Genomic DNA, 25,714 nt, shown 5'->3' with positions numbered 1-25,714 from the left:
AACCTAGCTGTCCTGGAACTCACTTTGTAGACCAAGCTGACCTCGAACTCACAGAGATCCACCTGCCTCTGCCTACTGGGATTAAAGGCGTGTGCCACCACACCCAGCTAGGTCTTCTCTTATCCTCTGTGCTGGTCAGTGGTCCCCACATGTGCTTGGTGCCTTGAAGCTTCCAGCTACTTTCCCCCTAGTTGACACATCCTGTCTCCTCCCACTCAACTCCCTGAACTTTCCTCCACTTTTACGCCTAGTTTTTCAGCTAGAGTAGTCCAGCTCACTACCACGGAGCTGCCAGGAACCTCTGGGATCCCCAAATCGCTTCCATTCCAAAATGCATTGAGGCCCCTCCTCAATAAAGAGGCTTGGAGCCCTGGACAGACGTGGGCATGTCCTATGGGGGCCAATGCCTAAAGTTTTGGGCGGAGCGAAGCTCCACTGGGGGCGGGATTTAATTTAGGGGCGTGGCCAGGCAATGGGGAGGGTCCAGAGGCCTGGGTGTTGCAGGTGCCTCCTCCTCCGCCTCTCGGGATCCCTGGCCGCGCCAGGCACTGTGCGGACAGCCCAGGGAGAGCCATTGTGCCTGGCTGGGATCAGACTGAGACGGCCCCTTGTACGCTCTGGTCCATTGTCTTCCTGGCTGGTACTGGCGACAGAGTCCCACACGTGCCACCGCGGCGGCTGCAGTGCCGGGCCGGGTGGGCGCCCGCATCCCAGGCGCGCCGTGGGAGATGAAGCTCCCGAAGCCGTGGTGGGCGGGCGGCGGCCTCCTGAACCTCACGGTGCTGCTGAGCTTAGCTAGGCTCCGTGTGGACCAGGATCTCTGCCTGCCGCCGCCGGCCGCCGCACTTTGCGAGGAGCTGCTCCCACTCTGTCCCACCAGCCCCGCCTCGGCTTCTAGCCCCTTCTCGGCCTCGGAAGGCTGGGGACACTCTCCCCAGCTGCTTGCCAAGGGCCGGCTGCTGCGCGAAGTGCGCGCGCTCGGCGTCCCCTTCGTTCCCCGCACCCGCGTAGACGCGTGGCTAGTGCACAGCGTGGCGACCGGGGACGCAGACGGGGCCCACGGGCTGCTCGGCACTGCCGCCTCGTCTGCCGTGGGAAACGGCGGCCAGGCGGCACCCGCGGGCGGCGGGGACCCCCGAGAGACTCACAGCAGCCCTTTGGCTGCCGAGGAGGAGGAGGAAAAGGAGGCGGAACCGACGGCGCAGGTGCGGGACACAGGCGGACGCGAGAGCCAGGTAACCTGAAGGGACGCGAGCGAATGGAACGTCTACCCAGGGCTGGAAGGACTGGCCCGAAGCTCTAAGGTCGCTAGGCAGGGCCACATCGGCGCTCTCCTTACCATAGGTAGTTAGTTGCAGGTTGCGGGACTAATCTGCCCTGCCTCTTTTTGAATGAAGATGGTGAGTGCTGGGATTTGATTTTGGGGAAAGTGGATGAAATCGATTTGCGTGCGGAAAACACCCTTCTTGTGTTTGATGGCTGTGGAGGGTAGTTTGGCAATGAGGAAGCGAGAGGGGACGGTGCTGTCTGGTTCACGGTCTTTAATCGGTACCCCGAGTGCATTAAAGACGCTGATGGGGAACGTATGCCGGCACTAGAGACTCTGGGGGAGGCCTCATCCTCTGAGAAGATGCGCTTCTCTCTGAAGAACCATGCACCCAAGCCAAGGCAGGGCCCTCGCCCTGAATTTAACCTTACTGTAGCCTGTTTGTGGTTGTGCACCTGGGATAAGGAGCCACGATGTTCAGTGCAGTTGATCCCTCTGATCTAATCATCCACCCCCTCGCTTAAGAAATCCCTTATTAACATACACAAAACACGTAGTCTTCCCTGGGACACGCAAGTTCCCTTCTTTGCCGGTGTTCCCCTTTAGCTGAACAAAACAGTTCCCCAAGATCTATAGAATGAAACTGGAAAAACCTCTACATGTAGAGAGCTCCGGCCTCCCCGGAGCTGCCGAGAGCTTGACGTTATCGGTGTGGATCCACAAGTGTTCCTAGGACGTTGTTTCTGTGAAGAGCAGCCTTGTGCAAAAATGGGAATTGGACTAAGCTGATTTGTTTGTGGCTCTTCAGAATCACCCAGTTTGTGTAGGCAGTTGCCTGACGGGCTCCTCCACCCTTTCTTGGAGGGGTCATTGCGTGAGGTGCCGGTGATTCACTGTTAGGTTGATCTGATCCCTTCCTTCCTCCTCCTCCCAGGGCTGGGAACTAATGGGGTGGGGGTTGGTGCTAGTCTTGGTAGGCTTCTGTTGGTTTAGAACAAACAGGAAGCCGCTCCCGATTCCACTAGGCAGATCTGAACTCCAAGAGGGAACGGGAGGGGTGTCATCCCTGAGGCGAGACACCCGCTGCCCCAATACCTTTTCTGGTCCTGCAATGTGTGGGTTTGAAATCCTAGGTAGATTCTGTACAAAGTGGTACCACACCTTTCTTGCCACCGAATGTCCTCCAGCTTGCTAAGTGTAGAAGACTTTGAAGGGAAGGTTTTTCTCTCCGAAGACTTCCTTCCTACCATTACCTGGCTGATACCTATACAGACAGTGGGCTGATTTTGGAGGCAGTTCTGATGGCCTGGGAACCGAAGCACAGGTTAAGAAGCTCGTGCAAGGTAACAAAACTGGCTAGTGATGGAGGTGGCATCTGAATCGAGGCATCAGGCTCCTCTAATCTTTCCCTTACTCACTGTGGCAGCCAATGGTCCTCCTTGTGAGGACCCGGTGTCCCTCTTTCTTAGATGTAATAAAGCCATGGTAGTTTCACCTCCACCAGCCTCCCACCCCAACACTTCTCTTGGCAGTGCTGGCCTGTGCACCTGCTAGACAATGGTAGCCGTGGGGGGTTGGTTCTGTTCGATTAGGCAGTGATGTAGGAGCCAGTGAACTGGTGTGGTAATGCCATTTACATGTCTAATTTGTGCTTAAGGGGAAAAAATCCATATATTAGTAAATGCCAGAAGCGGACTGAGAACACAAGTCTTCTGTCTCCCAGAATGACATATAAATTAAGTTCTGTGAGCTATACTCAGGTTCCCTCTATAAGAGTGCATCTGGAATGGGACGAGTCAGGCCCTGACTCAGTCTGTCTCCGGGCTCCGAGTCAACTACTTTCTGGTGCTAGATTGGTTTGTTTGTTGTCTGTTTGTTTGGGTTTTGATGGTGGTGGTGGTGGTGGCCCACAACTAGCTTTATTGAATATTGTTGACCAGGCTGGCCTTGAACTCTTAGTCCTCCTGTCCCAGCCTCTCAAGTGCTGGGATTACAGGTGTGCACCACCATGCCTGGCTTAGATTGTTTTCGTAAAAGCAGGTTCTAGGCTGGGAGAGAGCTCAGTGGTTAAGAGCACTGGCTGAGCTTACAGAGGACCCGGGTTTGGGTCCTAGCACACACGGTGGCTATCGACCATCTGTAACTCCACTTCCAGAGGATCTGACGCCCTCTTCTGACCTCTGCAGACCCTGCGTGTTCAGAGTACACAGAGACACATCCAGGCAACACACTCAAACACACTAGGTAAAAATAAATAATTCTCTTAAGAAGTCATAGCCAGGCGGTAGTGGCACACGCCTTTAATCCCAGCACTCGGGAGGCAGAGGCAGGAGGATCTCTGTGAGTTTGAGGCCAGCCTGGTCTACAGAGCTAGTTCCAGGACAGGCTCCAAAGCTACAGAGAAACCCTGTCTTGGAGAAAAAAAAAAAGCAGGTTGTACAGTCATAATGAAGACCATGACTCTGGGGAATATGGGCTAGAGAAATAATGCCAGGCTTTGCGATTCCCTAGGCCTTCGTGCTTCCTCCCATGGGCGATGTGAATCACTCCAAGCCCCCGTGGGAGACTGAGGTTTTCCTGAGGGGTGTCGAGCCAACTAATGGGGAAGGTTGTGTGAAGTGCCGGCACTACGCCTGCACTGCTTTCCCCCTTCATTCGAAATCTGCCCTGTCCCCGTCCAGCTTTTCCTTTGGCTTTGTCTGTCTCTGGATCCAGCTTGCTTATTAGGGAGTGAATGTGGAGGCTCGGTAGGAATGTAGGTGGAGAATTAGATAATTGATAGATAATTCCAGGGACTTACATTTGAGCTGTAGAAGATTCTGGTTTTAGAGTATAATTTTTCACAACTTCTAGGCATGTGCAAAAAAAAAAAACCATTTTAGAATAGGGGGTTTTTCAAAGTATCAAAAGGCAAATACTGCTTTGATTTCACTTCTTGGGCTAATAATTATGAAAACAGACCCTGGAATTCCCCGGAACCAACAGCTTCCTTTTATAACCATGGTCATTCACTTACAACTGATGAAGATCTTGCTTGGCTAACGGAAGTGTGGGATTCTCAAGAAATAAAGCTATGGGGGCTGGAGGGATGGCTCAGGGCTTAAGAGCAATCTTACCAACACCCGACTTACATCAGGATGGTTCCCTTAGGTCATAGAATCACGTATATAGCCCAAGGATGAAAGGGAGAGAAAAACCATTTCTGATTGTTGAAGTCAATTTTATATCCGTTTCAAAAATCAATAGCATCTCCTAACGCTTAGGCCAATTGGTGGGAAACAAACTTCCCGAAGCCCTGGTGCAGGCAAACTCTTCATTAATGGCAGTGTGGCTTCACAGGAGGGTTTTTCGCTTTGCTATCAGTGGCTGCTATAAAGCTCTACTTTGTCTCCTTGAGTGGGGAAGAACCGCACAGGCTATTGTGTTAAGACTTCTAGGACACAGTACTCAGGCTGCGTGCTCAAAGGGAAATTTCCTGGAGGCCAGAGGACTGATGGGAGGAGCTGCATTTTGGTGGTCTGCTGGAGTAGTTGGCGTTCTGTGGCTTCTGCTGCCAGTCTTTGCCTTCCCCTTCACATGCCTCCATCTTGTCCGCTCCCCTTTATAGCAGCAGGCCGCTTGTTGGTTCCCAGCCACTTAGCCCCGAAATAATCACACAGAAACTGTTTTAATTAAATCACTGCTTGGCCCATTAGCTCTAACTTCTTATTGGCTAACTCTTACATCTTAATTTAACCCATTTCTATTAATCTGTGTATTGCCATGTGGCTGTGGCCTACCAGCAAAGTTGTTTCGGCATGTTTGACTCTGGAGGCGGCTCCATTGCAGAGTCAAGGCTCTCTGACTCTGCCTTCCTCCTCCCATGCTATAGGCCAAGCCAGTTCTTTATTCATTAACCAATAAAAGCAACACATAAACAGAAGGACATCCCACACCACCTCTTTATATAGGAAGGCCCGTCTGGCTCTCTTTTTACCTAATCATATTTACAATTTCTGGATTTCCTAATATGGCCACATTCTTAGGCATTAGGACTTAATAGAGATTTTAGAGGGCACAGTTTAACTGGAACAAGTCCCATCTCCTTTCTGTCCACTATACAGCTTGCTTATATTCCAGCTGTTAAAAACTGAGTCAGTTCCGGGAGGTGGTGGCACATGCCTTTAATCCCAGCACTCAGGAGGCAGAGGCAGGTGATGAGTTCGAAGCCAACATGGTCTACAGAGTGAGTTCTGTAACAACCAGGGCTACACAGAGAAACCTTGTCTCAAAAAACGAAAGGGAAAAAAAAGAAGTAAAAGAAACTGAGTCAGTTTGTGTATGGGGCTATTTGTGCTGGGACTTGGAATGCCCTGCTGAGGAAGCGGGTTTGCTGGCTTGATGTGCAATCCTGATTTTTTGTTTGTTTTGTTTTTGTTGGACTCTAGCGTCCAAACACCGAGGAGGAGTCGCCCCCAGAGACCACCTCTCACACCACAGCCGATGCAAAAGCATGAAGATTTTATTAATTCTGTCATAACAGGGTCCCTCAGCATTTGGGAAGCCAAGAGACCCCGACTAGCTGGTACAGGCTACTTTTAAAGGAGAAGGCCATAGAAGCAAGGAGGGTTGTGATTGGCTTATTTGAAAGGGCTATTACCAATAATTGGCCAGATCAGATGAGGTAAGAGGTCATTTTGACCCCGTTTCCCAGGGGACTGAATCAAAACATACGTATATGGGTAATTGTTCAGGAACTGAGTACGTGCATGTGTAGCTGTTAGGTCCTTGGTTCCCAGGGGAGGATGGGAAGCACCAAGGCACGGAGGCTGAGAGGGTTCAGAATTGTCAGAAATGGCTTCAGAATTGTCTTAAAGTCTTACAGTTTTGTTTTGTTTTTCAAGACAGGGTTTCTCTGTAGCTCTGGAGCCTGTGCTGGAACTAGCTCTTGTAAACCAGGCTGGCCTCAAACTCTCAGAGATCCGCCTGCCTCTGCCTCCTGAGTGCTGGGATTAAAGGTGTGCACCACCACCACCTGGCAGCAATCCTGAGACCCTTAATTCAAACCACCGTCATGATTACACTTTGTTTTTGTTTATTTGTTTTTTTGTGGGTTACAAAAAAATCTTATCTGTTCAGTTATTCCCTGCTTTCCATCTTCCTGCTTCTTAGCTCACAGAGTAGGAATCCAGAATCCAGGGCCCAGGATTTGGGGCAGGCCAGTCTAGAGGTCAAGGTGTCCCCCTCCCCCGTGCCCGCCAGACCGACTAGGTTGTCTCCACTGCCAGTGTGATCTGCTGCACACGCTTCACCCTCTCTGAAGCCTGAGCTGCCTTCTGTGTAGTAGAATGGATGCTAGCAGGGATGTTGGAGAGTCAACAAGATGGTGCTGGTCAAGGGGCATGAAGCTGGCACACTGCAGTCCTTCCTATTTGAAGGATTAGCTGCTGTTAATCACCCTGGCAGGGTTCCAGAGTCCCCGCACTTCATTCTGCTGCCGGTATTGCTCCCACTGTAGAGCCTCCGCCAGCTCCTCATTACCTTCCAGCTCCACATTTTGTCCTTCAGAGCTCCCGAGGTGTGGCCACTGTGACACCAGTCTGGCTGAACTACTAGCCTGCTGATATATTGCCCATGACCTACTTTCCAGTCCAAACCTCCTTCCCTTCCTTTCCCCAGACAACCTCAGGATCACTTTTGCCCCGCTTAGCTTTGCCGAGAAAATACCAGCCTCTTTCATTCCCCTTCACTGTTAAATTCTCAGCCTGGCTCAACTGTCCCCATCCACAAGCCATCTCTTCCCTGGAGCCTTCTTCTGTCACCCAGCGCACCCTCTGCGTGTCTGCAGTGTGGCGACTGAGGTTCAACTTCAGTCTGCCCGGGGCCAGGAGCAGAAGTTGGCACAGCCGCTGCAGCGTCACTCTGCAGGGGCCTGCACTTCGTGGACGTCATGACCGTAATGTGTTGTGGGTCCTTCAAGGCCAGCTCACCAAACTGATCGTAGGTCAGCTCTGAAATCTGGACCACTTCTTGCCAGCCACTCAAGTGGATGGGGGCACTGAAGAGTAGACGTTCAAGTTGGCCCTGTAATTGGCTCAGGTGGCAAGATGTGGCCCGCCTAAACTGATGGAGCAAGTTGGTGGTGACCTTGCCTGGAATAGAACTGGTTACTCTTCCTAAGCGCCCACTAAGCCACACCCCCCACCCACTTGGAAACTTCAAAGGGAAAAACAATCTTCCCCCACTCAGGGCAGCCTTGTGAGGGACCGGCTCCTCAGACACAGCTGCAGAAGGATAAACTGAAATGAGAACTCTGAGCAGCTGGAGGCGGCAGAGCTGTGTGCCCCAGTTGTTTTGATTGAGTAGCAGGTGGTGGCTGGCCGAATGCAGCCCCTGCCTTACGAGGCCTCCAGGAGCTAGAACCAAGTTCCCATCTTATCGACCAGGCTTCACCAGGAAAATGGAATGGACAGAATATGAATGAATACACACACACTCGAACAGATCGAGTTGGCCAGCACAGCTGTAGGAACTGGCAAATCCAGCCAGCAGGACAGCAGGACACCCTGGCAGCCCACCGCAGGCTGGGACGCTGCACACTCCTGCTGGATTTCTCTTCCCAGAGGCCTCAGTGTTGCTCCTGAAGTCCTTCAACTGACTGGCTATGGCTGCCCAGTTACTGAAGATGGTATAACTAAAGTCAGCTTCAGAGCTAACAGCCTATTATTCAGTTGAGTCCATGGACACTGGAGGCCTTGACACTCCAGCTCCACCTCTTCCTGGGAGCTCTACAAACCTGGCTTTCCAATTGGTCAGAAAAGAATATTAATGTCCTTATTTGGAGCATTCTTGTGAGCAGTAAGTGGCTGTCGAAGGCTCAGCTTGGTTCCTCTGTATTGACAGATACCACGAGCTCCATGTCAAAGCCCGAGCAAACCTTTTCCTCTCTGAGAGATTGCTGAAGGCTGCCTGACCATGCAGAGTCTACTTTAGCATGAAAGGACTCCTTCCTTACCTACTGGGGACTCTCCATGTAAACCAGGCTGTCGGTGCAGAGACCAGACTGGTGGAAGGTGATTGCTGAAGTAAGATGGCTTTGCAGGGAAAGGCTCCTGCCACCAAACGAGAAGACCTGAGTTCAATTGCTGGGACCCACATGGTGTAAGGAGAGCCCTGACTCCTCCAAGCTGTCCCCTGGCCTCCACATGCACTCACCCCCACCCAACTAAATGTGTATGAAGCAGGAGAGAACTTTCTGAAGCACCTTATGTCATGGTTGGGGTACAGATTACATATGTGCTTCCTTTTGATAGAGTGAATAGCTGGATGTTTACATCTACTCCTATGTAAATTCTAGTCCCAAAAACTGTGATGAAAGAATAGTTGATGGTTGGGGGCGTGGCTCCAGTTAGTAGAGAGCATGCCCAGTAGGCAGGAAGCCGCTCATTCATCAGCAGCACCCATGTGTAGTGCTGTTTGCCTATCATCCCAGCACCCAGGAAGTAGAGAGAGACAGGAGGATTGGGAGTTTAAAGCCAGTCTGGACTACATGAGATCTGACATTTTGAGGGCCAGGTGGGATATTTGGTCTCCTGGGATGAACTTAAATGAAATAAATAGATGATAAAGGAACAACCCCCCCCACACACACACACAACTTTCCCTTCCCAAACACCCCCAATACACTCAAGCCTGCAGAAGGAGCTACATACAAGAGCAATGGGTCCATTTAAAATGATCCTGGGGGTTGAGGCTCATATCCTTGTGTCTTGAGTGTTAAGGCTTCTATTTGAAAGTTGGCCTGTGAGCCAGGTGGTGGTGGCACACGCCTTTAATCCCAGCACTCGGGAGGCAGAGGCAGGTGGATCTCTGTGAGTTCGAGACCAGCCTGGTCTACAAGAGCTAGCTCCAGGACAGGCTCTAAAGCTGCAGAGAAACCCCTGTCTCGAAAAAAAAAAAAAAAAAAGAAAGAAAGAAAGTTGGCCTGTTGTTTTGTTTTGTTTTGTACTTCTGGTAGTTAGCCACATTGAATATGGGGCCCCTGTGTCTTAGCTTCATCTACCTAAAGGATGTCTGCTGTTATCTGGCTGGCACATAGCTTCCTCCAAAGGCCTTCAGAAGTGGATTTACATGCCTCAAGTTTTACTACTGAAATATTCTAACATGTTACAAGTGGAAAAAAATGGATCCTGGGAAAACAAACCTCTTTCCTACCATCCACTCTCAGCATGTTTGGTTCACCGAGGGTCCTGACTCATCTATAACTCCTGCCTACACCAAGTTAGCAAGGGTGAGCTTCGGCGATGCATATATGATCTAGAGGGTCATTAAGAATCAGTAGTGCCAGGCAGTGGTGGCACACACCTTTAATCCTGGCACTCAGGAAGCAGAGGCAGGTGGATCTCTGAGTTGAGGCCAACCTGGTCTACAGAGCAAGTTCCAGGACAGCTAAGGCTACACTGAGAAACCCTGTCGAGAGAGAGAGAGAGAGAGAGAGAGAGAGAGAGAGAATCAGTAGTACTAAGCTTCTAGCTGGTTATGAAAGTGCCCACAGCCAAATGTAAATCCTATCACTTGCTACTATGACAGAAGGTCACCTGTCTAACTTCTGTGCCTCAGTTTCCTGCCTGTGAAAGGAATGTTAACAGTACATACCTTGCCAGGATGCTGAGCAGCTTAAATGAGGTAATAGCCGTGCAGCCTACAGTGAGAGCTCAGTGGACATGAGCTGCAATTACTGTAGACTGCTATTAAAAACCACCCAGGCCAAGCAGGACACAGGCTGTCTTTCTCTGGCTCCTTGGTTCTCTCAGGGCCGGGTGACTCCAGGTTGCCTGTAGCCTAGAGACAGGCCTCGGGACTCTCAGCTCCCTCTGATGTCATTCCCCTCATAGGCAGTGTTCTGTTCTTTGTCTTGGAAGGTTCACCCAACCCTAAAAGTCAAAGCAGGTCTCCCCACTCCTCCCCCAGGTGAGGACAAGAAAGGGCCAGTCAGGCCAGCCACAACCGCTCACAAAGGGCATGGCAGGAACAAGAGCTCCCCCCTCTCCTCAGGATCCAGTACAGTGGAATTAGTTCAAGCTGCCAGTAGACAGGGTCTTCAGGGAGTTTGTAAGAAAAAAGGAAACAAAGAATTAGTAAGAAAGAAATGAAGGGAGGATGGAAATAAGGAAGGAAACCCAAAGACAAGCCCAGCTTTGCTTCTTCCCCTCACAGAAAACCTTTTCTCCCAGGCTGCTCCTTTCCTGGGTGACCGAGAAAGCAGGCCACATGAGGGTATTGCCTACTAGGGAAGAAAAGGCCCTAAGAAGATGGGCTAGGTGCCCTAAGAGAAAATCATGACATTTGGGGGACAGTCTGGTCTGAAGGTCCAAGCTGAGGTTCTGGTGGTTCCTTGCCCAGAAGGAGAGTGGGATGTGGTGGGGCAGCCCTCAAGCAGCCAGCTCTGAAAATCACAGAAGTGCTCCCCCTGGCACACTTTTAGGCGACTTCCTGGGACACACACAGGAACTTTCTTTTTTTATTGTTTTAGTGCGTTTCAGCCCACTAGGGCACATCTCACCTACACACACAAATAAAAGTGACTTAGTGACAGATTTAACTTGCCTGTGTCTTAAAGCATGGGCCACAGACTCCAACATATAGAAGACATTTCTGTGCCCCAGCTGCAAGCCAGCAAGTTGAAGAAGTCAGGGAGGACAAAGGTCATCTGAGGGAATGGCATCACTTTCTCTTGGAATGCCAGTTGGAGTGTTGGCAGCCATTGGCAAGATAAGCAAGGCCCCCAGGTCAAAAGCTGTAGGGGGGGTGATACGAGTGTCTTGAAATGTATGAAGGGGTACTTCCTCAAATATTTAAAATTCTAGTTCCATTTACCCCATCATTTTAGAGTTAGGAAAACTGAGGGTCAGAGTGTTTAGCACGTGATCCAAGTTTACATAACTGCTGGATCCTTGCAGTTAGCTTGTAGCTAAGCTGCCCAGTACTAGGCCACTTAGGCTTTGCAAGATGTACAAATTATATATCACCGGGGCTGTGGGCTCTCTTCACCCTGTAATATAAACAGTGTCATGGTGAATCGTCTCCCCATGTCTGCCTCCTCCCTGCAGGCCCAGAGGCAGCATTGCTAGCTACCCCGAGTTGGGTTGTCTGGCAAGCAGACCCTGAGACCAAGTTTAATGTGCAGGAGAGAGAGGGACACACAGGAGCAGGGTCCATCAAACCGCTCCACACTGGGCCATCATGGTTCCCATTTTGAACCTCTTCAGTCATAGGATGAGGGTGCCTGGGAAGGCATGACCTGACCATAAATAGAGACAGCCAGCTCTCCACGGGGTGCCTCAGGTCTCCAGCGGCCATCACTGATCCTTCTTTGTGTCCCACTGACCTAGGGCGTTCCCTCCTCTCTTTATCACGTCTTAGGATCCCTGTTCCTGGTAGCTTTAGAACAGGCTGCCACTAACGAGCTGAGCGAATACACAAGGATCCTGGGAGAGGATAGCTATTCAACTCCTACTGCAGTGTGAGAGGAAGCGTCCACTCCTAGCCCTGGTGGACAGCAGTCAAGACGTTTCTGTCTGCCTTCCAGATCTTACATAGTTCCTGAGTGTTGTGGCACACACTTATATCCCAGCACTTGGAACCTAAAGGCAAAGGATAATGGGTTCAAGTCTCACTTATACTACATAGTAAGATCAGTGAGTTTTATTTATGCAGGTGGTTTAGGGGTTTGTTTGGTTTTTTTTTCTTGAGCTCTTTAAAAAGATGTCTTATTTTTTAATTTACATATGTTTTTGCCTGTATGTACACATGTATGCATGTGCGTGCACCATGTGTGTGCCTGGTGCCCTTGAAGGCTGGCAAAAGGGTATCAGATTCCCTAGAACTGGAGTTACAGATGGTTGTGAGCTGCCGTGTGGGTGCTGGAAATCAGACCTGGGTTACCTATAAGCTCCTAACAACTGAGGACCCTCTCTGGCCCCCTTTGTTTTGTTACAGGGTTTGTTTTGTTTCTGCATTTTGCTGGTGACGGTTTTGACAGTGGGTCTTGGTGTGTACTCCAGGCTGGCCAAGAATTTGCAGCTATCCTCCTGCCTCTGTCCTAACATCTCTTGTCTTCAGAACAAAAGGTACTGTCTTGATCCATGTTTCCATTCTTTCCATAACCGAATCCCGGAAGGATAGCCTGTCCACGGGTGTAAGTGTGAGTTGTCACCTCCGATAACCAAATCCCGGAAGGATAGCCTGTCCACGGGTGTAAGTGTGAGTTGTCACCTCCCATTTCCTCTTCGCAAATGCCATTTGGCTTCTACCCTAAAAGAATACTGAAGGCCACCAACCCATTAGTACTTGCTGTGGGCACATTCGGCTCAAACCACCTTGAAGCATCACTGTAGCAGACCTGTCTCCTCCTGAAACGCTCTCTGATTCCAGGACACTGTTATGAAAGAGGAGTTCTGCTGGGCCAGTCCTTTGTCAAAGTCATTCTGCTATATAGAGATTTTTAGGGTAATCCTTTTTTTTTTTTTCATTTTTTTTTTTTCGAGACAGGGTTTTTTGGTGTAGCCCTGGCTGTCCTGGAACTTATTTTATAAACCAGGCTGGCTTTGAACTCAGAGATTCACCTGCCTCTGCCTCCCAAGAGCTGGGATTAAAGATGTGCACCACTACCACCCAGCTAAACTTAGGGTAATTCTTTACCCCAAAATATAATATAAACGCAAGTAATGAAAGAAATATAATTTCAAACCAAAAAAAAAAAAAAAAGAGCTGGGTGTGATGTGTTTTCCTTTAAATCCCAGCACTCAGGAGGCAAAGTCAGGTGGATCTCTGTAAGTTTCAGGACAACCTGGTCGACACAGCAAGCTCTGGGCCAGGCGGACATAAGCATAGTGAGACCGTCTCCGGAGCGGTGCTGAGATGGTGGTAGGTGGCTAAAAGCACAGGCTGCTCTCCCAGAGGACATGGGCTCAGTTTCTGCTTTTTGTACCCACACAGTGGCTCAGAACCCACATGGTGGCTCACAATCAGTCCAATGGTATCCATTGCCCTCTTCTGGGCATTGAACACACCACATGCACAGACATGTGTACAGATAAACACAAATACACATGAAATAAAAATCTCAAAAAAATTTAAGCAATAATATTGAATAATGTCCTTTATCCAGATTTTAGATTTTCCCATTTGACTTTATATTTTACACTCTAGTGAATTTGTCCTTTTGTTTGGCTCCTTATTCAGTGAGTTGGGATCCACCCTCACATGATAGGGTCCCCACCTCCCACTTTTGGTGGGGGGTAGGGCTAGAGGTTAAGACAGGATATCACTAGGCAGCTTTGGTTAGCCTGGAGTTTGGTATGTAGACCACATTTGGTCTCGAACTCGTGGGAGGCCGGCCCAAGTCTTCCAAGTGCTGGGATTAAAGGTTGTGTGTGAGTAGTGTTATGCAGGTTCGTGTGGAGCCCTAGAGGGCTTCCACACCTACAAGAGGGTGCTGGATTCTCTGAGAGTTACAGATGATTGTGAGTCCCCTCCCCTCATGGATGTTAAGAATGGAACCCCAGTCCCCTGGGAGTATACAATCAGTGCTTTTAACTGTGGAGCCATCTCTCTAGCCCCGACTTTTAACCAACCATGGCCTCTTACAGTAATATTCTGATCATACAGAATTTCTGTAACTTAAGTTTTTCCCTGAGTTTTCCAGAACGTCTTACATACATTTGTCACCAGTCCTGATGTCACACTCTGACACCCCCCCCCCCACACACACACAGTCTTCCCAGACTTCTGTTCATCTGATCAGTTTGTTTATGGGCTTGATGTAGCCTGTATGTGCTGTGCATGATATCACAGGCATAACCTTCTATTTGCATATGTGTGGGTGTTCTTGTGTACTGAATTACCTCATACACTGCAGCTTCTGGAAGTTCTGTTCAACCACAGCAGTTTTATAAACAAAATCCATTTTGCTGAGAATCCAGTGTTTAGAGATAGCGAAAGAAGCCTTGGCTGGACAAAAGATGGGCAGTGGAATGACCCTTTCCTCTCCTCCTCCTTCCCAGTTTAGAGAAGTCAGCACTGTGATTGCAGGAAGGAATAATCTAGAAGGCTATGTAGAGAAGAGACCCTTGTCTCCAATGAATGGATGGATGGATGTCAGGATGGATGGATGGATGGGTGGGTGGATGGATGGATGTCTGGATGGATGGATGTCTGGATGGATGGATGGATGGATGGATGGATGATGGATGGGTGGGTGGGTGGGTGGGTGGGTGGATGGATGGATGGATGGATGGATGGATGGATGGATGGATGGATGGATGGATGGATGGATGGATGGATGGATGGATGGGTGGGTGGATGGATGGATGGATGGATGGATGGATGGGTGGGTGGGTAGGTGGATGGATGGATGGATGGATGGATGGATGGATGGATGGATGGGTAGGTGGATGGATGGATGGGTGGGTGGGTGGGTGGATGGATGGATGGATGGATGGATGGATGTCTGGATGTCTGGATGGATGGATGGATGGAAATAAAATAAGTAAAAACTAAGGGGAGCTGGGGAGACAACTCAGTGAGTGAGAGTACTTGTCCTGCAAAAATGAATACCTGACTTCTAATTCCCATGTAAGAATTTGAGCACAGCCCTTGGGCACCTATAACCTCAGTGCTGTGGGGAACAGAGGCAGAGGGAATTCTGGGAATTAATGGCTGCTAGCCTGGTTCCAGGTTCAGTGAGGGAATAGAGTGATACGGAACAAGACACCCAACACCTTCCTCTGGCTTCTGTGCACATATGCATGGGTGCAGGCACAGAGGAGAGAGAGAGAGAGAGAGAGAGAGAGAGAGAGAGAGAGAGAGATAGAGAGAGAGAGAGACATTTGAGACATTTTAGTGGAACAGACAGCAAACAAACAAATACAGCTGATGCTAAATGGTATAGAAAAAATAGTTAAGGATTATTGGCAGTAGATGTGCTTTAAAAAATACAGAGAGTGGCTGGAGAAATGACCTCAGTGGTTAAGAGCATTAAGAGTGGTTGAGTTTCCAGACAACTCCAGTGATTCTCACCTCCCATATTTGGCTTTACCACTGTCTATAACTCCATCCCTAGGACATCCAACACCCTCTACAGACTTTCCACAAATACCAGGCACACATGAGGTCAAGCAGACATACATGCAGGCAAAACACCCATACATATAAAAAAATAAATCTTTACTATATTAGAGTGGGAGAAGCAGGAATAAATGAACAATATTTGGAGAGAATGAATCTGAGGACACAGCTCAGGATATTGCTCAGTTTAGAGATCTGAGGATCACAAAGGAGCAACTTAGAAATCTCTGGTGACTTAGAAGAAAGGCAGGTGTTTGTTGGGGTGCCAGGTAAGGCAGCTGTTTCCAGGAGCCGCCGGTGGTAACTACGTCATAATTTGCTAATGGGTCAGATATAAGGATGGAGAGCCTTTAGATTTGGGATATTCTGGCTGTTTCAGTGGTGTGCTGGGAACAGAATTCATCGGGATGGATTTGAGAAAGAACACACTGAGTACTCTTGGAGAATTTTTCCATAAAGGTGGGCAGAATAATGGGATGGAATCTCAAGGAGCGATGTGGGACCAAGGGGAATGGTTCTGTAGCTAGGAGGAACCAGCCCACAGTAGGTGGCTAATGAGGATTGTCCACAGGCAGGAAACAAGGAACAACCAGGTGACAGAAGGGAAGAAAGTAGTGGGAGCCACTCATGAACATCAGTGTCCTAAGAAGCATGCTCGTGGGGGGACTGACTGCCCTGGGAACAAGACACCACAGTGTCGGGGGAGGGGATATTATCAGAGTGTGATACAGCTGACAGGTCAAACCAAGAAAATCACGTGGGCGTTAGGACACTGGTTTTCTGTCCTGCCCCACACCCTGCTCCCTGCATTTATGTTCATTTTGTTGACATTTACATTTTTCAGGACCCTTGAGTTACTCCTGTTAACATCACATTAAATCAGAAAACCATCCTGGAGTGAGTCAAGTAGCTCTCACCCCAGTACTCTATAGGTTGAGTTTCAAAGTGAGACCTTTGTTTCAAAAAGAAAAAGAAATTGAAAACAGATGTTTGAATGTCACAGTTGAGCAAACTATGCCCAGTCTTTTGATATCATAATTGAAAGTGTCCATAGATAGTGCCTGTTCCACTGTAACATTTGACTAGTTTTGAAGAGTCCTCTCACCATTTAAAAACTTTCTGAGATGAAATAAATTCAAAGTGGGAAGGAGTCTTCTGGGTAAACAAGTGAAGTTGAAATATCCAAGCCAAAAATAAAAGTTTTTCTGATTGTAAAAGTACACATTTGGCCTATAAAGTGACCTTTCCTAACCTGTCCTCACCCCATCTGCCTTTCAAACAGAAGACAGTACTTAATTTTAAAAACACTGCTTCCCGGATTTTTCTACATATATATACTACATTTAATAAGTATCTGCTTCCAACTTATGCTTTTGATCTGTTTTCAGCTGAGAACTAAATAAAAACTCCCTGCTGAGAACATTGATTTCCAAACTTAGTATATTGTTAATGGTTTCAACTGAGGAGCTCTATAAATCTATACAATTTAGGCTGTGTAGATTGGACTGTCTGAAGGGTACATAAGAAGACCATTGTCTCAGGATTAAATGCTTCTCTGATAGTGACATGACGAAGTACCAGCCTCAGCTGTTGACAATGTGGCTTTTGAAGTTTTTCTATTTGTTGGTAATGGTTTTCTGCTTAGAATTGGGGTGGTTTTTTTTTTTTTTTTTCAGGAAAATGATATACTAAAAGAAAAGAGTGAAGCTGTGGATCACAGTTCCCAGCATGAGGAAGATAAGAAAGGAGTGTCAGCCCATGTAAAATCACTACAGCTGGGTAGGAAAGATGAAAGCAAAACAACAGATGCACCTGTCTGGAGTGGAGGGACAGTCACAGAGTCCAGAAATGAGGTAAGTGTGGCAGAAGCTTCCAGGCTTGTCGTTTGCCTTTCATGAAGACTTTGTTGGTAATGAATTCTGTGTATACACTATCTTTAGCAAATCTGGCATTTAAAATTAAAATTAAATGTGTGTGTTAGTTGTACTTACAAAGCAGCCCATAAACTCATTTTCTCTGGTTAAAGATAGAACTTACTAGCAATTTTGTTATTTTGTGTTGCCAAGACAAGGAATGAAAGACAGCTGGCAGTCGGGCAGTGGTGGGTGCACACCTTTAATCCCAGCCCTTCAGAGGCAGAGGCAGGCAGATCTCTTATAGTTCAAGGCCAGTCTTGTCTATAGAGTGAGTTCCAGGACAGCAAAGGCTACACAGAGAAACCTTTTCTCGAAAAGCAAAACAATAGCTCACGTCAGGCTATATTGTCCAGGTTTGGGAGATCAAAGGACCAACCTTACAAATAATTTAAATTTCCACTAAAGCTTAGACCCAAGCTTTCAGTTGGCCAGATCACTGGTACCCAATAGCCCTTTTCGTATTCTGGCTCCTGGGGGGCATCTTTCTGTAGTTCTCTTGGCTAAACAGGGTGAGCTCCAAGAACCAGGCTGAAGAATGGGTTCTTTCTATAGGCAGAGCTTCCCCTAGTTTCACATGTACCATATTCTGGTTTTGGCTTAGCTCTGGATGGTTTTAGCCACCAGTTTGGCACGTAGGTGCTGCAGAGATGACCTAGAGGTCCACAGACATTTCCACCTGCAGAGCATCCTTGCCCTAGTGGTTGTCTTCACTATGAGCAACTTCAGCATCTGCCTCTTCTGAGGTGGAATCTGTGGCTCAGTCTTGAAAATCCTTAGATGGAGAGTGCCAGGAACACAGACTTAAGTTACCCTAAATTCCATATGTGGAAGCAGTTTCATGGAAGTTTTTAAATATAGAGACTGGTCTAAGCTACACTGGCTGGTACATAAGCAGGCAGGTGCAGTGAGATGGGAGCAGCTTTTCTATAGGTCCACCAAGATGTTTCTGATGCTTCTGAACTTTTGGGTTGGTGGAAACAAGTAGGCTGCTAGTTAAATCACAGGTTTTATCTGTTAGCCACAAAATATTAGTTCTGACACATGGCAAGAATGGCTGCCTCTTGGGAGGCAAAGGCAGGAGAATCTCTGTGAGTCTGAGGCCAGCCTGGTCTACTAGAGCTAGTTCCAGGACAGGCTCCAAAGCCACTGAGAAACCCTGTCACGAAAAACAAAAACCAACCAACCAACCAAACAAACGCTGTTCTGGAGGGCTGGAACTAGCCCAGGATACGGGTAACTAGCTCATGACCCTGCTACATTGCAATATCTCCATGGTGCAGCCTCTTTGCAGTTCTTGTTATTACAGGTTTGTTCTTTCCCCTCCCACTACTTTTGCCTCTTTCAGCCTGTTCTAGTTATAGGAACTCATTGTTCTTATATAATGGCTCAAACCTAGGCCAAGGCCATGGCTTCTAGAGATTCAGATTAAGAAATCCCTCTGGTTGGGCAGAGAATACAGGCCAGTGGTAGAATTGCCCTAGCAGCACAAGGCCCTCATTCACTCCTCAGCACTGCCAGGAATAGAAACCAAACCCTCTGAGGTCATGGTAGTGTAGAAGTTGTTAATAAAATTAAATATCCCTGCTTCCTTCTCATCCACTGCATTCTCAGGTTGACAAATCACCCTCAAGAGGACCAGATTGTCCTCCCCGTTGGGTAGACTGTTTTCCCTGGGCAAAGGGTAATAATAGCTTAGGAAAGGCGTTATTTGCCTGCTTCTATCAAGTAGTGTTTTCAGTTACTGGTGGGATATAGAGAAAACTGTTAGATATTTTAGGCAATGGTTCGATATTTTTAGGCATTTCCTTTGCTCACTAACCTCTCCAGGTTCAACCACATCCGTTTGAAGTTTCACTCTAAAACTTGAGAAGCCATGGTACAGGCCTATAATTCCAGTTACTTGGGATGCTGAGGCATGGCTAAAAGCTCAAGGCCAGCCAGGGCAACTTGGCAAGACTCCATCTCAAAATACAGAGATACTTCAGTCCACTTTCCCTAGTGTCCCAGTTACCTGAAGAAAAGGCTGTTTTCACTAAACATGCAATTCTCCATTGCCTCATGCTATTAGTTACTATTTCCCCTCACATGTTGGCATTTTTTTAAAAACTTTTATTGGTATTCCCAGGAAAGACATTGTTTGAATTGCTGATATTAACTAAATCACTGTTAGACATGGAAGACTTATTAGATACTGAGATAGTTATATATGTAAGACAAACAGCAGTTTGGACCAAATTTTGCAAAGACATGTTAAACACCAAAAGCAGGGTACTTTCTTGGTCTGACGTAGCCCAAACTGGCCTTAAACCCCTGACCATACCCCACACTTCCCAGATGCTGGGATTGAAGGCATGTGCTATCATGTCCTGCCATGCCTTACCAGGCTCATGTCCCTGATCTGCATCACTCTGTACTAGAATTGTACCTTTGTTCTCCTTGAGGTACTGTGTTGCCTAAGCTAGTCTCAAACTTGTGGGGTTGTGGTCCTCCTCAGCCTCCACAGTACCATTATTTCTCAGAATAGCTTATACTTTACCAAAAAAAAAAAAATGTTTTGATATTTTGCCTGCCTGTATGTTTCTGTACCATGTACATGTCTGGTGCCTGTGGAGTCCATAAAAGGACATCAAGATGCCCTGAAACTGGAGTTTACAGGCCACCATATGCAGGCTGGGAATTGAACCTGAGTCCTTTGCAAGAGCATCCAGTACTGCTTACTGCTATTTCTCCAGTACTGTCTGCAGTTTTGATGTATTTCATAGCAGGAAACAAAAGAATTATCAGTCATATTCTTGAGTAGAAAGCCTGGAAAAACATCAAGTAGCACTAGGAAAATGTGTCCTGAGCTCAGAGTGTAGGAAGGTAGTGTGTGTTATTAAATGATCTAAAGGGCCATCAATTCTCATTAAAGCTTGACATACTTCATGTGTTAAGATAGCTCTATTAAACCGAGTGGTGGTGGCGCACACCTTTAATCCCGGCACTCAGGAAGAGGCAGGCAGATCCCTGTGAGTTCAAGGCCAGAACTACAAGAGCTAGTTCCAGGACAGGCTCCAAAGCTACAGAGAAACCATGTCTTGGGAAAAAAAAAAAAAGTTCTATTAAATGTCTCCTCTCCACCGGTTTTTGAATTGTCAATCTAAAATGAAATGAGATCTTAATAGGGAATTTTAAAAGGCTAGCTTCACAGCCAGGACATGGTGGTAGCACACACCTTCGATCATCCCACCACTTAGGAGGCAGATGCAATCGGATCTCTAAGTTTGAGGCCAGCCTGCACTATAGAATGAGTACCAGAACAGCCTGGATTACACAAAGAAACCCTCTCTAAAACCAAAGGGGGAGGGAAAAAGGTCCAGCTTCACATTTACTAGCAACATAAAATGATCTCCAAGTATACTTTCAATATTTCTAGAAATAGCTCAATTATTTAAAAAAAATATTGGGGGGGGGGGCGGGAAAATGTAAAAACTACATATATTATTTATATAATAAAAATAATATATACATTATATCCTAGACACTAAACCACCACAGAACTAAGAAGTTTGCAACTTTTTCTCCCCTCTAGACAGGGTCTCCGGTAGCTCAGGCTCACCTCAAACTTGCTATGTATCCAAAGATAACCTTCAACTTTCTTTAAAAGACAGTGTTTCTCTGTTTAGCCCTGGATATCCTGGAACTCAGAGATCCTACCTCTGCCTCCTCAGTGACAGGATTAAAGGCATGAGCCACCACTGCCCATGTACCTTGAATTTCCTGATTATACTCTCCACATACTGGGATTACAGGCCTGTACTACCCATGTCATTTACGTGGTGCAGGGATCTAATCCAGGGCTTTCTGTATACTATGCTAAGCAAACACTTAACTGATTGAGGTACATCGCCACTCAACAATTCCTATTTCTGTAGTTTAACTGAGACAGGACCTTGCTATTTGTAACCTGTGAATGGCCTTAAAATTACAATCCTTCTGCCTCTACCTTGCAAGCAGTAAGATTACAGGAAAGCACTACTATGCCTGGCTTTATGTAACAGGAATAGCCAAGTTCTATGAAACCAAATGTCTAAAAACTATATAATGGGTGTCATAGACTATCTTTCAACAGTGCCAGGTGTGGTGGCATGTACCTTTAATCTCAGCACTCAGGAGGTAAAAACAGGTGGATCTGAGTTTGAGGCCTGCCTGGCTACATAGCAAGTTCTAGGCCAGTCAGGGCTATGGAGAAACTAATTCCAGCACCTGGGAGGCAGAGTCAGGCAGATCTTGTGAGGCCAGCCTGGTCTACAAGATTTCCAGGACACATAGGGCCACACAAAGAAACCCTGTCTCAAAAACACAAAAAAAGAAAACTAGTTTGTTCTATAGTTAGAATCCTCATGTTAGGATGATGAGTTTTGGAAAAGAGAAAGACCAAGGAACTAACATGAGCTGTTACCATTAAACTGAGCAAAGAACTTAGTGGGAACTAAATTAATTCCTTAGCAAAGCTGTTGTCCCTATCTATATTCCCCATGAATCTACCACCCATCCTGGGCTACAGACAAGGAATAGTCATTAGCTCCTCGGCCTCCCGAGCTTCACGTTTTTAACAGAATGCTCCTGAAAAAGATGTGAGGCAACATTTTAAGTAACAAATTAACCATAAGTCCACATGCAAAAAATTTTTTCCAATTAAAACACAATTTTAGTATTTGCTTAGCACTGTAAATCTGTAGTATTACAATCCTTCACCAAATAAACATGCTTCACAGAATCCAAAGTATTTGTGTATTAGTCAGTCCAATTGTGTCTCTACAGTCTTAAACTAATGGAATGCAGGGAGTTAGATGTCATATATAACACATATTGAACTGATTGCAATTAAAGGGCCTTACCATCTGAACCATGATCTCCATCATTGCTGGACACAAAAGAATCAAAGTCAGAATTTAATTGGTAAATGGGTTAGACCCAGGTTTCAAAGCAAATAAACTTATGTCCCTTTGGACATGGACTAGAAAGCTTCCCATCTAAAATGGCAACAACTATTCATGTTGGAAATCAGAACCGATATATGAAGTGAGACACTAATTTGAGCACCCAGGAGGGTTGCCATGAGTTCCAGACCAGCCTTGGTTACATAAGCTCCTCTCAAAAAAGGGGGAAGGGAAAATAAAAGGCGGCCTATAACAAATGGTTTTTTTTCTGATGGTATACATTTTGTTTATATACAGAATCACCTACACTGGTCCGATACATCTTTCTTTCTGGAAGATTTATTTCAACTGCTTTCATCACAGCCTGAACATTCCCTGGAGGTAAAAGGAATCTTGACAGACCTCTGTGTGAATTAAGGGACACTCCTACTTGGATGGTACAGCAATTTACCAAGTACATTAAGTTTAAAGGCTTTTCATAGAAACAACCAGTGTGGGGAATTTAAACATATGTCATTTTGCCAGATTTAGACCTTTCATACTAGTCAACTTCATTTTCCTGGTAGCATTTGAGTCTCTCCTTGCCAGACTGCTCATGAATGAACTTATCTCCTTGACCCTTCCAATATAGATTTTTGGCTACAAAAACATTGATAGCTACAAATTATGATAATCTAGACTTTTTGCCCCACAGGTAAGGCATCATATTCTGACTTGAGACCACGTTACATTGTATCTCATATTAAGTTGTTCATAGTCAATAATTTATCCATATTAGGACAGAGAAAATTATAAGAAATGTGATAATGGAACTCCTTTTAATAGTGTTATCTTTCTTCAGGGCATCTCACTGGAAGACATTCCACCCATTCTAAATAGTATCAATGCAAGTGTAAATTCCTCAGCACATCACATAAATCTGAGCCACGCCATAAGCCATGATGTTAATCTTCATGAAGCCATGCTACTGTGCCCCAACACAATAAAAGATCCAGCAGCAAGGATTTCACAGGCACAAGAACCATTTCTTCAGCTAAATTCTCACACCAATTCTGAGCAAGCTATTCCTGCAATGTCTCTCCCAACTGTTGACAATCAAATGAGGAATCTAACAAGTCAAGATCTCATATATGACACTGATTCAAATATCTTTGACGGAATAAACCTAATGTCACTGGCTACAGGTTTCAATCCACTGGAAGTTTCTCAACTTTTTGAAGATCCAGACTCTGATTCTGGGATCTCATTAAATTCAAGTTACAACCCCTCTATCACCAAGTCTAATTCCTCTCACTGTATGTATGATGGTGCTGTAGGTTACAGTAGTGACCTTGAATCTCTCAATCATGATTTAGGTGCTGTAGGAGGCTGCTGCCCAGAACACTGTCATATGGATATTAGGACTATGTCTGGCTTTTACCAGGATCTTGAATGTCAGCAAGTATTTCATGACCACACTTACCACTTACAACCAGGTGTACCAGAGCCCACATCTGAATCTTTGACACGGTCCAAGAAGTCTCAGAAAATCAGTGGGTGCCTTGACTCAGACAGAAATTTGAGTCGTGACGAACAGCGTGCTAAAGCTCTGCATATTCCCTTTTCTGTAGATGAAATTGTCCACATGCCTGTTGACTCTTTCAACAGTATGCTAAGCAGGCACTACCTATCAGACTTACAAGTTTCTCTCATTCGTGACATCAGACGAAGAGGAAAAAACAAAGTTGCTGCTCAAAACTGTCGTAAACGTAAACTAGACATCATTTTGAATCTAGAAGATGACATATGTAACTTGCAAACACAGAAGGAAGCCCTGAAGAATGAGCAAAATCAATGTAACAAAGCTATTGACATAATGAAACAGAAACTGTATGAGCTCTACCATGATGTTTTTAGTAGGTTAATAGATGACCAAGGTAGGCCAGTCAATCCAAACCACTATGCACTTCAGTACAACAATGATGGAACTGTTTTGATTGTACCTAAAGAACTAGTCACATCAGGACACAAAAAGGAAGCCCCAAAGGGAAAGAGGAAAAACTGAACAAACTATTACTGTTACTTGAATCAGTTAAGGGTACTACATGTTGAAGTTTGTATTGATAAATGCTTAAAATTCAAGGTTATGCTTCTTCTGTGAAGTTGGGAGAATCCACATTTTTATGGACCACTTCTGCACTAATACCTATGTTCACATAATCTTTTACAGCCTATTAAGGTGGTTACTTGAAAAAGCTTTAAGATGCTTACACAACGTGAGTATCCTTTAGTTTTTCTGAAGGTATTTAGTATTTAACATGTAAACAAGTATGTGAAAACATTTTATATTTGAATTTATAAAAACTTTATTTTAACAAAATGTCTTGTCCTTCAAAGAAAATCCAGCCAATATGACAAACGAGCTTCAGAGCAGAGTATCCCAGCTTTTGACAATGTATGTAGTCACAGCCCCATATCTAAACGTAAAAAGCCCTCAAGAAACACAGGGTAGCAGTACTAGTTTGGGTTGACCTCACAACCTAAAATATTCTAAACTTTCAGATATTAAGCTTTACCATCTTCAGATGTCCATGAACAATAATGACCTTCAAAACTGACTTTATCATGGATTACAACATAAAAATATGACCTGTCACCAAATTTAGTTAAGACTTTTAACATTGTACTGGCATATCCCAGTTCCAAGTAATAGATTTGTTCAGTGGTCATCCATTGCAATGAGTCAACAAACTCCTTTCCCAAATGTTAAGAGGCTTTGATGTGTAAGTCCATCACTGAATGAGATGTGTGAACCAATGCTTCCTACTTACATAAGGCGCACAGTTTATAAAGGACACCAAATTGCTAGAATAAACATCCTCTCCCAGCATAAGAAAGTAAAAACAAAACAGCACAAGTCAAAAGTAGGAACGGAGGTTTCACAAGATGTTCACTAGCTGCTCTTCTGAAGCCCCAGCTGGATCCCCACATGTAGTTCCAAGATCATTGCTCAAGGGTAGACACATGGTAGACACTCAAACTCAATACTCACTTCCTATTTAAAGGAAAGCCTTCTTGATCACATCTTAATAAATTTTCCACTATGTGTTCCCGGAGACAACCTACTATGACCCGATAAAAACCGCCTGTTATCCACATGCTTACAAGGCCACTTGGGGATCTTCCCTCTAAAAAATAGGCACATCCTTGTCCTTCAGATTTAGCAAACTGTCCCCAGCACAAAGAAAGTGAAGATGGCATAAGACTTTCACCACTCGAATTACATACTTTTCTGAAGCCTATGGATTCAAATTAGCACTGCTGCCTTAGAGAGCAACTGAAGCGTTTGAACCTTTGTACTTTGTGGTAACTTGTAGTACTACTCCAGGTCAATGTATGCCAGCCGTGCGTGCATAGACCAAACACCAGGATAACACACCCAAGATTGTTTACTATTTGTGTAAAGCTTTATGAAACTTTTATTAAAAGCGTTTAGCAGATGAAGGTTGTTTGCTGGAGCCTGG

The 25,714-nt window shown here is 46.1% G+C and overlaps 1 protein-coding gene across 1 annotated transcript; it reads left to right on the top strand.

The window, feature by feature from the left end:
• The first annotated feature begins 728 nt into the window (after nucleotides 1-728).
• On the top strand, nucleotides 729-24,278 carry Nfe2l3 (nuclear factor, erythroid 2 like 3). The gene is made up of 4 exons (XM_038320985.1): nucleotides 729-1,235; nucleotides 17,050-17,226; nucleotides 22,509-22,592; nucleotides 23,053-24,278. The coding sequence occupies exons 1-4, from the start codon at nucleotides 729-731 to the stop codon at nucleotides 24,253-24,255; spliced, it is 1,971 nt and encodes a 656-aa protein (XP_038176913.1). The 3' UTR covers nucleotides 24,256-24,278.
• Nucleotides 24,279-25,714: the final 1,436 nt, after the last annotated feature.

This window comes from Arvicola amphibius, chromosome 2 (assembly GCF_903992535.2).
Source record: "Arvicola amphibius chromosome 2, mArvAmp1.2, whole genome shotgun sequence".
NCBI classification, from domain to species: Eukaryota; Metazoa; Chordata; class Mammalia; order Rodentia; family Cricetidae; genus Arvicola; species Arvicola amphibius.
This window is presented reverse-complemented; position numbering and strand designations above follow the sequence as displayed.

What these genes read in the sequence shown, in the direction of transcription:
- Nfe2l3 (XM_038320985.1), top strand. Translation starts at nt 729, where the DNA reads ATGAAGCTCCCGAAGCCGTGGTGGGCGGGCGGCGGCCTCCTGAACCTC. An exon ending in CAGGCGGACGCGAGAGCCAG is followed by an intron (nt 1,236 to 17,049) that starts GTAACCTGAAGG and finishes TTTTTTTTTCAG; the next exon opens with GAAAATGATATACTAAAAGA. An exon ending in TCACAGAGTCCAGAAATGAG is followed by an intron (nt 17,227 to 22,508) that starts GTAAGTGTGGCA and finishes GTTTATATACAG; the next exon opens with AATCACCTACACTGGTCCGA.